The 14,327-nt window shown below is 34.0% G+C and overlaps 1 protein-coding gene across 3 annotated transcripts; it reads right to left on the reverse strand.

Annotated features, from left to right (window-relative positions):
* Positions 1–1,819: 1,819 nt before the first annotated feature.
* LOC113853029 (vacuolar protein sorting-associated protein 45 homolog) lies at positions 1,820–13,551 on the reverse strand. 3 transcript variants are annotated; one of them, XM_027483467.1, is made up of 13 exons: positions 13,237–13,551; positions 12,386–12,587; positions 12,168–12,247; positions 11,530–11,757; positions 11,097–11,222; positions 10,898–10,978; positions 10,656–10,797; positions 10,344–10,522; positions 8,830–8,985; positions 5,479–5,586; positions 5,262–5,383; positions 2,895–3,026; positions 1,820–2,505 (listed from the first exon to the last, which is right to left on the reverse strand). In XM_027483467.1, the coding sequence occupies exons 1-13, from the start codon at positions 13,324–13,326 to the stop codon at positions 2,445–2,447; spliced, it is 1,707 nt and encodes a 568-aa protein (XP_027339268.1). In that variant the 5' UTR covers positions 13,327–13,551; the 3' UTR covers positions 1,820–2,444. The 3 variants fall into 3 exon arrangements, with proteins under 3 accessions (XP_027339268.1, XP_027339269.1, XP_027339270.1); XM_027483468.1 differs by having other exon boundaries at positions 5,479–5,565; positions 13,237–13,547; XM_027483469.1 differs by having other exon boundaries at positions 12,168–12,227; positions 13,237–13,537.
* Positions 13,552–14,327: the final 776 nt, after the last annotated feature.

The following is a 14,327-nucleotide window of genomic DNA, read 5'->3' on the forward strand; positions in this document are numbered from 1 at the left end:
GGAAAACATGAATTACGATACGAAATTAATATTTTTGGAATTCGTGAAAAAATGAGAAGCGAGGAATACTACACCTTGACAGGGGGAGGCAGATCTTGTGGTCACAGCTGCAATCTGAGTCGTCGATTGGAATGATCTTTTCTTATTTGGCGTTTTATGTGAGGGCTGTGACGGCGAGTATATGGCTGGTTGGAGATGTGAGAAAGTTTGTTTCTCCCACGTCAGCGTGTGTACGTGGCAAACGAAGAAGAGGGTGAAATTTTAACGTTATGTTGGGCTGTCAAATTGTGGATACGGTGGAACAGAAGAGAAGAGGCGCTGCTTCTGCCAAACAGTCTCAGTTAGAGCAGACTGTTTGGTAGCGGTTGCTGTCGTTAATAACTCATTTTTGTTAGGATGCCAAAATAATAAGGTGCTTGTTAAACTTGAGAGCATTATATATATTTTTAAATTGATTATTGTAATTTTTTATTATATTAAAGATTAAAAAGTATTTAAATTATTGATTTAATTATTTATTAATATAAACTTAATAATAATTATTAAATTAATTTTTAGTCTTATATTTTTATAAATTTTTTCCAAACTTTTATATTTTGATATGTAATATTTTTAAATCATATATTTAAATTAATTTCCCAAATTCTTCTATTTTTAATATTAAAAAAAGATAAAAATCCATTGCTTTGAAAAATGAAAATGTTCGGATTATGATAAGTCGTGTGATGATGATAAATTTAGCAGTCAAAAGGAGTTGGTGGTATATATGGGGGTTATCTTCTTTGCTAAGGAGCCTAGTGGTTATTAAGTAGGTCGACTAGGAAAGAGGAAGATCTAATCTTCTAACTAATCGTTAATAAGTAAATTTTATTTGAGCTGACCCACTTTTTTTATAATTTAATATTATTCAAGATTGTTAAGATAAAATTTTAATTTCAATTAATGCCAATAACACTTAAGAAATTATATTTAAGTTTTATCTTTTCTTCATCTGATGATATAAGAAAAACTTCTATCGACTTATTTTTAGTTATTTAATTAAAAAGTATATATGATTTTTTTTGTTAGCTTTTACTTATTTCAATAAATTTTAAATTAAGAAAATTGAATGAGAAAAATTAAATTTTATGTTAAGAGTGATGGTTATGGATTGGTTTAACTGAGTCAACTGGAATATATTTATCAAAATATAGAATTTCCATTAGATTCATTGATCAAATAAGTTCAAGTTTTTTAGCCCAATATGATTAATTTCCCATAAAGAATAAACTCGTTATGCGTCCATCCGCGCGTGCACACACAAACGTGTGTGAATTGTGACTAAATATTCTTTAGTTATAATTACAGCTGCCAAATTTGGGTTATCTTGCCTGACTCAGCGTGGGTAATAAGTTTAAGTAGAACAACTTGTATAATTATAATTTATAATAAAACATCATTAATAATAACAAAAATAATAATGTTGTAAGTTAGATTTTCATTTAATAATTTTAATTAAAATATATTGGGTGTTAGGCTATCATAACTTTGGACAGTAGACTTACAATCTTTAGACTTCATAGAAATAGATGAAAATTTTCATAAACGAGAAGTGTGGAATTACTATAACTAAACTTTTTGTTCGGTTGAAATAAATCACAATTCATATACGACACAAGAAAGAGATTCGCACAAGATTACGAAGGTCTCAATCAATGATTGGCACAAGTTATTTTTTATTACACAAGCATACGACAGAGTGAAGTCTCACCAAACATTCGGTATTTACCAGAAAGATTGGCAATAGACTCATAGCACTTCACTATAAATCCACGGTAATGAAAATGAATTCAGCTGCGTAACAAGACGATAGCAGACGTACACTGATCTTTGCATGACATTCTCCACAGAGACAAAATGGCATCAACAAGTGGATTGTATAATAAAATGATATTAATCACAACTCGTCTCACAACCTGAACTTATTATGGAGCCATAAAAATCTACAAATGGAAGAGAGATGCTGGTATACAAAAGAATGGGACATCCATTACATGATTATACAAAACTGTTCCTTTCATCAGTAAGTGTCAATAAAATCATTAGAGTTCATCAGCGAAAATGATGATGAAAAAGTACACAAAAAGGTTTTTTCATTTTACCTATATGATCAGTGTCTACTTTTTCCCCTACGAACAAAAGAGAGGGGCTGGTGGTTTGTCTCTGAAGCTCTCATACTTTGATCTCAAATCGCATTCATGGGCAAGGAGCCAACTAGTACCAAACCTGTCAAATGGTTGATGATCGTCTTCTGAGACAACAATGGATTGAGTCTAATACGGCACATCAAGCTCCTTCTGCCACATTTTTTAATACATATACATGGGTTCAAAGCAGAAATCCCCAGCCTGAAGCTGTTAAAACTATATATAGCCCTCAAGATGCAAAATGTGTCAGGATGAACTTCAAACAACGGTGGTGCTAGAACGAGCTACCCTTTGGGCTTCTTCTAAGTCCCTTAAAAACCTGTAAATTCAAGTGTAAAAAACACCTCTGTTGCTAAGAAATCCAGAATGTTACCTAGTGCAGAGCAAGTTGAATATTTTTGCAGTAAGTAAAGTACCCTAGATCAATCAATGAACAACCGAATATAACAAAGCATCAATCTATACAAGTTGAAGACCATCCCAATAAATTTTATCACCTAAACCTAGGCCGACAACTCACTTCAAGCAACATTCAAAATAACTAATTAAGCCCAAACTATGATTGCAGTCAAAACAAGACAAAAGAAGAACTTTCTATTCAAAAATTAATATCATTGTTAGCATGCCAAATTGAAAGTGCAATCAGAATAAACAAAAATAAACATCTCCACTAAACATATCCAAACTATCTTTATGACTTAATCATACCTTTTAGAATTAAGAACAGAAGAGCCGCCGAGTATAAAACGAATGCCAGTATTGCTGGCATTTTGTAAAGCAACAGACCGTGACTCCTCATAAGTTGTCCCACCAACAATGAAGATGATCACTTCCTGTGGCCTGCTCAACAACACAACTCATATTATTGCCTAATTCTATGATAACGGTCATTAATAAAAATTTAAAACTTCTATTACACATGCACTACCAGTGTGCACTGATCAAAAAGCCCATTCCTAGATGACCTGCCAGGCCTCGAAATATTGCCTTCTTGTTGAACATATATTAAACAGAAAACTTTGCATTTAAAAATTTCCAAACTTCTAAATAATCATTTTTAAATCCAGCACATTAAATTACTCAAATAGATGTCAATTACATTATAAGATAACCAACTAAATTAACTCCAACAGTATAGTTTACTCTTGCAGCAGTTAGTAGAAGACAAGACATATAACAACAACAATCAAATCTTATCTCACTATGTAAAGTCGACTACATGAATCATACGACCTATTGAACTTGGTTAAGAAACAAATTTTCAAAACATATCAAAGATTTGACACGATTAAGGCCGTGTTTCCCCATTTTAACCTTGAGGACAAGGTTCCTCTCAATGGAGGGAGTATTGTTGGGTCTAAGCCATTTGCACCCCCATTCAAGACATATCAAAGAAAGAGGGTTAAAATGGAAAAGGGGAACCAGGAGGCGGTTATACTAAATTCTAACAAACTACCAAATCAGCATACGTGGCAAGGTGGATGAGGCAAGTATTCGGGGGGAGAAAGAGGCAATATAAGGGGAGGAGCAGAGGAGAGAGGCAGGAAATATCTGGAAGGTCATTAGGGATAGCTGAGGCTATAGGAGGATTGCTCTTGCTAATTACTAGCTCGTTAGATTGCTGTATTCTGTTCTATTATTCTGTTTTCTATCTTTACTGCTTGTAATCTCAGAGAATTTCCCTGTGTTGGTTTTGTTATTTCAATATAATCTCAGTTCCTATCAATCTCTCTCAATCATTTTTTACCAGATTAAAAATTATGCAATCTACTATTTTCATTGGTACCTCCAAAGGTCTTCTCTACATATAACCAAACTACCTTAAACAATTTTCAATCACATTTTTCACTATAAGTACTCCTCCAATATTTTAACGTATACTATCATTTTTTATCTTGTTCTTTCTCATACAACAACTGATTCACCTTAACATTCTCAATTTTGTCGCTCTTACTTTATTCTTATACTGTCTTTTTAAAGCTCAACATTCACTGTCATATAAGACAGCTAATTGTATTACAATACAATAAAATTTTTCTTTTAGCTTGATAGATAATTTATAGGTTACAAATAACTTATAATGTCTTTCTCTACTTTAACTACTCAGTTTATAATCTGAGTAACATCTTTATTAATCTCTCCAACATTCTATAGAATTGATCTTAAGTATCTAAACTTGAAAATTTGTATTATAATATCATCTCTAATTTTAATTTACAATTCATGATCTTTATCTTACTTTTTTGCTAAAACTTATGATTGCATATACTCTATCTTACTTTTATTCAAGTGAAAATCTTTAGATTCTGAAATTTCACTCTATAACTCAAGTTTAGCATTAACTTATTTTAAATTCTTAACCAACACTATGTCATCTACAAAAAACATGTATTTAGAGATAATTTTTTGTATGTCACTTATAAATACATATATAAAACTAGATTAAACAAGATAAGACAAGCAACAAATTGCATAATTTACAGGTTTGTAGGAGGTTATGAAAAGTATAGATATATAGTGTAGAGCATAAACCAAAGATGCAATGGACAAAATCATGTGATATCAATGTTATTGTATCACTGAAATTATATTTAGTAACGGTGCATATTAAGGTTGTAAAAACTTTGTATAGGCAGGCTGAATGGGATTATTTATTCGTTTTGCCTTGAGAGACCATAGCCACCAATCTATTATGAGGTTTTGTGCTCGATAAAATAAAAGCAGTATAATACAGAAAGAATTGCAGAATTCTGTATTGATCAAGTGTGTGAAGCCACCACAAAAACTCAAGTAATAATGTGTAGTCAAGACTCAAGATAGAGCACCTTAACTAATATGTCCCCAAAGTCAAGCCTGTCCGACCCCATTACAAGTTGAATTGCTAATATATCATATATGTGGGACCACATTGCATTCTAGATAATTGAAATAATATTCTACATCAATTTTATCAAGTAGTTAGTTAATTCTAAAAGCTAAATATTACATTATTTAGATCAGGAACAACATAGTGGCATTATCACCAGAAATTCATAAATAAGATACAATGAAGAGTTTATATTTAGCAGCACAAACCTTCCCTGTTGAAAGTGATTTCCAACAAATGGGTAGTCCACATCTCTCAACCGCCCTTTGACAATGCTTTCCATGACTTGGAACAGAAGTGGCTGGTGTTGGGTGTAAACATTCTCAACACCCTGCACCAAAACTCGGAAAACAAGATTGTTTTATAAGATTAAAGACTTACATCATTGAGGATATGGTATAATAATGACAATATTTCTATGCTGACCTTCAAACCACGAGCCATGTTACGGGCAATATTCATTAGATCTCGATTTCCAAAAAGATCACCAGTTCTCTTGTCAACACCTGCTTGCTTCAAAAGAAACTGGACAAGCTGTTGTGCCACAAAAAAGATATCAACATTGGTAACTTTCTCATTTAACTATATCAAAAACAGCACTAGAATCCATCTATATGCTGTTCTTAATTTGAATTTTAATCTAGTTGAATGTAAATTTATTTTCTACTGAGAATCCAAAGCCAGCAATATGACAAGACTACTGATAGATTCCAACATGTATATAGTAGGAGAAAGAAGACTAGTCAGGAAATAAAAGAGTAAATAACCAATTCTGTTAATAGTGGACAGCTGGCTCTTTTAGCAATATAAATAAGAGCACAAAGATAGTTAAGAGTCTATTTTTTCAGTTGGAATAGAATAGACTAGTCTGGAGAATGAGGTCTCTCAAATTACCTCATGTTATTGGAATCTTGTAACAATTCTTCCTATTCCTAATCTGTACTACATTGGTGTAGAATTGGGAATTAGGTTCAGCAATAAAGAAACATTCTTTCATATTCAGTTTAACATTTGGTTCTATCAACTGGTATCAAAGCACCGATCCTGGTGCTAAACGACGATCTTGGGGGAAATTGATGCATGGGAAGAACAAGAATGGAGGCAAGGGTTGAAGCCTTGGAGCGCACACTGCAAAACTGGAGTCGAGATCGTGATTTTCAAGAAAATGTCAAAGACAAAAGATTTCAGAAGTTGGAGCATATGATTTCAGATCTCACAAAAGTCATAGGGGAATTGTCGCGGAGGAATCAAGGTCATGGAAGAGATCGCAGCCAAGAAAGAGATCGCAGTCACGGAAGAGATCAAACAGCGGGAAATTCATATTTTGATTCAGAACAAGACCGACTGAGTCTGACAAAAAATATGCAATGGCGAAAACTCAAAATTCCCATTTTTACAAGTGATGAGGCATATGGGTGACGAATCATTTAGAGAGGTATTTTTGGTTGAGAGGAGTTCAAGAAGAAAGGATGCAAGCGGTTATGGTAGCAATGGAAGGAAACGCATTGAATTGGTTTCAATGGTGGGAATCTTGCAATCCCAATCCTACATGGGATTCATTCAAAACAGCGGTAGTAAGGCGATTTCAACCAACTATGATGAAGAACCCTTTCGAAATTTTGCTTGGGCTGAAACAAACAGATTCAGTGGAAGAGTTTGTCGAACAATTCGAGAAATATGCAGGTTTCTTAAAGGGAATTAATCAAGACTATTTGGTGGGAATTTTCTTGAACGGTCTTAAGGAGGAGATCAAAACACAGGTAAAATTGCACGAACCCACCAATTTGGCAGAACTAATGATGAAAGCCCAAATGGTGGAGGAAAAAAATCAGGTCACAATGAAAGTGGCAACACAACAAGGGACAAGACAGGTAATTCGTTCAGGTCATACACTGGGACACGAAGTTATACCAGAGAAACAAGGATGCAATCATCAAATTTCAGCAACAATAAAGGGAAGGGGGAAAGTTCTAACATGGCAAACAGCGTTGGTAGTAACAATCAAGGAGGGAACAAAAACAAAGGTGCAGCTTTTAAAAAATTGACAGATGAAGAAATGCAAGATAAGATTAAAAAGGGAATATGCTTTCAATGTGACGAAAAATTTGGCCAGAACCATGTATGCAAAAATAAACAATTACACATGTTGCTTATAGAGGAAGAGGAACAGGGGGGACAGAGACAGTGATAGGGGTGGAATGGGAAGAAGAGGAAGAAAAAGGGGCCTGAGAAAACACTGCAGATGTCTATGTTGACGATGGCTGGTTTGACGTCTAGAAATTCTTGGAAGTTATGGGGAAGGATAGACGAGGAGAAGGTGATAATCTTGATAGATTGTGGAGCTTCCCACAACTTCATATCCCCTGAGTTGATGGAAAAGATGCAATCTAGTCAAAGAAGAAACTCTTCCCTATATGGTGGAGGTAGGAGATGGACACAAGGTGAAATGTCAAGGGGTGTGTAAAGGGTTTATACTGGAGTTGCAAGGATTAAAAATTAATCAAGATTTCTTCTTGTTTGAGCTTGGGAGAGCAGACTTAGTTTTGGGGCTGGAATGGTTGGCTAGTCTAGGAGAAGTTAGAGCTGATTTTGGCAAGTTAACTCTACTATTGGGAAGGGACAGCAACAATGAATACTAGTAGGAGATCCAACCTTGTCCAGAACCAAAACCTCAATGAAGATGATGATGCAAGAATTGAAAGGAAGAGAAGAAGGGTATTTGGTGAAATTAGTAGAAACTAAACATTCAGAGGAAACAATGGCCATCCCTACATTCATTGAGGAAGTGTTGCAGCACTACAACGAGTTATTTCAGGATCCAGAGAGCTTACCTTCCAGTAGAAACCATGATCATGCTATATATTTGAAAGAAGAAGCATCTATACCGAATATAAGGACATACCGATACCCTCATTATCAGAAAAATGAGATAGAGAAGCTAGCGCAGGAGATGTTGAAGGCAGGGATTATAAGGCCTAGCATTAGCCCATATTCTAGTCCTATTATTCTGGTGAAAAAAAAAGATGGAGGGTGGAGATTTTGTGTAGATTATAGGGCTCTGAATAAAGTCACAGTCCCCAATAAATTTCCAATCCCTATTATAGAAGAATTATTAGATGAATTGGCAGGAACTACATTATTTTCTAAGCTAGACTTGAAACCTGGTTATCATCAGATTCTAATGAAAAAAGATGTGGAGAAGACTGTTTTTCAAACACATGAAGACCACTATAAATTCTTGGTGATGCCGTTTGATTTAACGAATGCATCATCCACTTTTGAAGCTCTCATGAATGAGGTACTTCAACCCTTCCATCAAAAGTATATAGTACGAGAAAGAAGACTAGTCAGGAAATAAAAGAGTAAATAACCAATTCTGTTAATAGTGGACAGCTGGCTCTTTTAGCAATATAAATAAGAGCACAAAGATAGTTAGGAGTTCATTTTTTTCAGTTGGAATAGAATAGACTGGTCTGGAGAGTGAGGTCTCTCGAATTACCTCATGTTATTGGAATCTTGTAACAATTCTTCCTATGACTAATCTGCATTACATTGGTGTAGAATTGGGAATTAGGTTCAGCAATAAAGAAACATTCTTTCATATTCAGTTTAACATTTGGTTCTATCAACTACACAACCCAAAATAATCTAATCATCCCTATTCAACTATCTGTTTAAAAGGTATAACATCTCTTAAGGATTAAGAACTGACATTCAGACATTCATGCATGAAAATAATGGATTTAAGATGAAAGCTGACAGTTTAAATTAGTTTACCCCAGGTTTGTACTTGGCAGATCTGGAAGCCAGTTTGTTGAAGAGCTGCATTAATTGAACTGGGCTATCTTTCTCATATCGTAAAGCATACAGCATGACCAAACGTAGTTGGTCCACATCTGATATGCTTTCATTGTTTAGTAGATTTGTCACTGCCTGCAGAAGAATACATTAGAGACGTAAGTAATCATCTAACAGGATCTTCTTTGACCTTCATTGTTTTAAAGTTGTTTTCAGTACACATAATAACAATTAACAAGGAAAAATACAATTAACTTTTATGTGAGTGTGTGTGTGGTAGGGGTAATAATAAGATTGCTTCATATACCATATACATATAATCTGTTATGTTAAACATGGATTTTTGGCCAAGCGAAACAAAAGATGAATATTATTCAGGGATTTTTTTTTTTGCTTATATTCAAATGGGAGTAAAGAAGTCCCACATTGAAAAAGAACAGACAAAGTGAGAAGAGAGTAAGGGGCCGCAATACTCATTTAATCCATGGAAACAGTAACTTCTACAGGAACCGATATGCATCAAGGCAGAGAGAGCAGAATAAATTACAAGGACAACATATTTTTTTGACAAATATCAGCACTGAAATGAAAAACCGTTAGGGTCTTTTTGACATATGAAATAGGAATCGTAATCACAATTACAATTCAAGAATTGAAATTGGTTTGAAATCATAATTCTTCTATTTGGGCTGTGCAAGGAATTAAAATGTATAATTATAATTGTAAATTGAACTCTAATCCATTTTGATACCACTAATTAGATATAGTCAATGGGTGGGATTATGTTGGATTTGAGTGGCAAATTTTGATCCACAAGTGATGGTGGCAGCAACAACAACAATTGTGGTGGTAGTGATAGTGGTGGTGGCGAAGGTTGTGGGAGTGGAAAAAACAAAGGAGAGCAGTTACGTAATGCAAAAGTGAGGGTAGGAATTGTAATTAAGAGGTAAAGGTTAAGAATTGAGGATGGTTAGTTTTAGTTGTATTATAAATTTTATTATTTAATGAAATTGAGTATTGGTATTGTGATTCCAATTCTAAATGATTTCCAACCATCATAATCAAAATTCCAAGATTTCAAATTCCGAAACCCCAATTTCATGCTCAATTTTGTGTGCTAAATGGACACTTAAAGATTAGCTTTCTATTTTCTTTGAACTGCCCAGAAAAATACTGGAACAAGTCCATGCGCAGAGCCCAAAAGAAACAAGTTACAATAAACATTGCACAATTTGAAAGGATTCTCCCATTTTTCAGTCTCCAAAGTGCTTTTTTTTTTTTTGTGGTGGGGAAGGGGGGCTCTAATTGATATAATTTGCCACTATGTCAGATATTATGCAGTAAGTAATAAACAAAGTCCCAGTGGCATTATCAAAGTTGATACTATTAACTAGAATTTTTCCTTATGTTACTTAATGGCCATCCAAGAACTTTTGAAATTTAAGCAAAAGCAAGCAACAATGTTTCAATAATTAAGACCATATAGCATATACCTCAAAAGCAGCCCCTTGCCCTCCATTGCAAGCCAATTCCTGTTCTGTTTGTGAAACTAACATAAGTTTTCGCTCTCCAACTATCTTGCTCATTTCAGTTACTAAAGTCACATGTTTTGTCACATTTCCATGCATTTTTCTGTACTCAGGGTAATTATCAACAAATTTGGCCATGTCCTCTGCCAAGAGTCAAATCATAAAAATAGTGAATTTTATACTATGCCACCATGTATAAATAATGTTTTACATTTGTAATTGTAACAGATGAAGAAATTTTATTACTTTGACATGTGAGCAAAGAAAAGTACAAACCAATTGTTTGGATGTTCTGGTTACTCTTTGCCACTTGCTGAAATTCATCAACCATCCGCTTGATATTCATACCTATATCTCCAAAATTCTCATACATGTTAGCTTTGAAAAAGGAATCTTGCTCAGATGACAACACAACCTCCTGTGACATGAAATAGCAAAAAAGTTGTTTTTTAATGAGCACAAAATCTATACTGCAATAAGCTGATGAATAATTACCCAGCATAAGAAATGTATTCAACCTCCTGATCCTTCGGAAATTTACCAATGGCTTTCAAGTCCACTTTGTTGTCTTGGATTCCTATCAATTCATGAACCATAGCCTATACCGTATAACACCACAAACAAGCGTTACTTATTTGAATATACAATTTATCTAATTATTCAACAACTGTAAGTTTGTCAGTAAGCCCTGGACTCCTGTGTTAATCTCACAGATACCTGATAGGTCCATTGGTTTAGCAATGGGGTTACAGGATCATCCCTCCTGTCAATCACCAACAACAATGGAGAAACTTCCATTCGCCTAAAATCAAAAAGACCACTTTCCTCTTGGTACATCAGTTTCTGTGTCAAGCCCAATAACATAAATTAGTTTTCACTATGGATGCCAGCACAATCATTAATGATAAATATCACATATTGTGATACACACTTTGGCAGCCAAAAGAACATATAAATTGACTATGTGTGTGTACAGAAGAATGCATGAGCTCAAAGAAAATCTCTATGTGATTCAGAATCATATAAATGATGAAGATATAAAAGCTTGAATTCATTGCAGAAACCAGTTAACCACTTGCTAAAATGCATATACAATTATTTCACATAAACAAAAAAATGCTGCAAGTTTGACAAGGTAACTTAAACTCACAGATGCTTCTTGTGCTATCCTTTTTGCAATATCAGATGTCCTTTGATATCTAATAACTGGTCTTCTTTTTAATGCCAAAAAAACAGCTGCAAGACCATCAACAACCCGGTCACAGAACCGCTGCAATGCTGAAGGATCTACCATAGCTGGGAGCATATATATATAACTTGTAGGCACATGCAAAGTGAAATGATAAGGATCAATTGCAACAAAATCTGCATAGAACTCCTGGATGATGAGGTTGACAACTGTGTCAGAATTAAACTTTGCAGCACAAAGCCCAGTATTTGAGATTGCAACACAATGAGTAAAGGGGGTTCAAGTCTTCATGCTCAACAATGTCATTTATTAGAAATAGAACTGGATAGTTAAACTTAAATAAAAACTTTGCAATTATAGGAGGAATAAGAAAGTGGATATCCTTCCACCCAGGACTTATTTCATGAGAACTTATGGTGTTCCTATGATACTATCAACTGACCTCTAATTTTCTTATCTATTTTAAATTGAGTTCTTAGAAAAGCATTTACCATCACAAAATTATTATGCAGTTCAAAAATCATAAAATGGTTATAGCAAAGTTCCCAATCCAAAATAAACAAAAAGGTATATAGTACAATGCACACAGAAGCAGTTACCTGAACTTGCTGGACAATTTCCTGTTCATCTGAATCAGCAAGTAAATGAATCTGAGTGTCCTTCAATATGTTGGAGAAAACTGTAATTTCAGAATGGATTCACAAAAGTGTTTTCAAATGAATGGGAGAAATTACTACTTGACTTGGGCAAATTACAAATTAAAGAAGGATTGCTCTATAGCGTAGCTAAGATTCAAGCAAAAATTTAGAGAACCTACATAAGTGATACTCTCCAAATCTGGGACTAGAAAGCTGGCGGCGCAAAAACTGGATATTCTCTGATGTAGGTCGAAGGAAGTAAATGGCCTTGAGATGCGACATTGATTCATTTGACTTGGAAATGGAATCTATCAACTCTACCAAAAACACTTCTTTCTGAAGAAGCTCTGACTGTGAATACACAACACTCACAATACTTACCTGCATTAATTTGAGAAAAAAGTGGACTCAGCATCAGAACATCATTTTCCTCCTAAACAAACACCAGCAAATGAATTCTAGGAATCAAGTACCTTTGGTAGGTTGATTTGTGGTTAAACAAAATAGTATAAGCCAAATCATAATTCTATAGTATTTTGGCAATAAAACTACGGGTAATGACTTCACAAGAACATATATCAACAATATAATTTATAAGCATAACTTCTAAAGAGGCCAATACCATAAAATCAATCAACTCATAATTGTAAAAGGTAGGGAGCCTCATACTTTTTCCATTGAAACAAAAATGAAAAATGTATATACATTCATATATTGAGGAGTCTCACAGTCACTGCACAGTGGTTTCAAACCTATAATACCTTGCAGTCCATGAAAAATTGCAAATAAGAAATTCGAACTACCACAAGAGACACTTAATTGTTCATAATTCGAGCAAAAAATAGAAAAAAAATTATATAAAGGAAGAAAAATCGACCCAACTGCGGGTAAGACAAGTAACTTCTTATTCAATATTGATGCTTAGCAACACATCAACAAAAGAACAATAACAATACATAAACTGATTTGTTGATATTTTGATCAGATTTCCCAACATTGTGGAAGATCGTTGAGTGAAAGTGCGGCGTACCGTTTGAGAATCAAGGATGAGAACCTTCATGCCAGAGATGTCCTGCAAGATGCGGTTGATGTAGTCACGCACCGAGGATGTGAGCATCATCTTGTGTGTGGAACTTGAATCACTCGATGAAGATGAATCGATGAGCCAGTTCAACACCGGTGGAAGCCAATCAACGAGCAGAGAAAGCACAGGGGTTCACACTTCACAATTCAGAATTCAGATCCACGACGAACGACGACGACGAGCACTTCGCTCTAACGCACCGTTTTAGGCGTTGTTTCTTTTCTTTATGCCAATTTTTCTTGCAATTCCTTTCCTTTGTTTGGTTACCTCTCATTTTTATTTTTCATATAAATGCATAAATTTGTGCCATTTACTAATTGATTATTTCAAGGTTTTCACTTAATAAAAATATTGGTTTTTTTTACTCTGACAGTAAATGTTGTCGATTAATTTTTTATAATAATAAAAAACCTTTGACATAATTGTAGAAATACTGACTAAAAAAAATTTTTTTTTTAGTGGTTTAGTTGATGACATCTGAAATACAATGAACTTTCAAAGAATCTACCTAAAAAAATGACTTTTCAAACTACTTTGTTGTTCGTTGCAAGCAATAAATAGACTCATCTAACATACACTAAAATAAATAAGTAAATAAAGCTAACCCTCTTACATTTAATATTAAAAAAAATAACCATCCAACTGAATTTTTTATTTTTTTTTAGTTCCATTGCAGCACAGGTAAAAATTTATAAACGCAATATATAAAACTCCAAGTTTCAAAACATTTTTACAATAATAAAACCCACTTGTTTTTGTTGACTCTCTAAAACTGTACAAACAACATGCTACCAAAAAAGAACTTTACAAACAACAAAAACTTCAAAAGGCTTACGTTGCAAAAATTCTTTACAGTAATTATACGTTGCTCCAAAATATGTTATCATTACAAGAATTATCGTAATAAACTGATGAATAATTGATACACCAATTAAAAATTAAAAAAAAAACGATAAATAAAAGATTAGAATGAAGTCCATTTTTTCACAGAAGTTCAAACTTTGCTTTTTATGAACACACCCAAATGGATCGTGGGC

The sequence above is a fragment of the Abrus precatorius genome, unplaced genomic scaffold (assembly GCF_003935025.1).
Source record: "Abrus precatorius isolate BTA unplaced genomic scaffold, Abrus_2018 Scaffold10, whole genome shotgun sequence".
Classification (NCBI taxonomy): Eukaryota; Viridiplantae; Streptophyta; class Magnoliopsida; order Fabales; family Fabaceae; genus Abrus; species Abrus precatorius.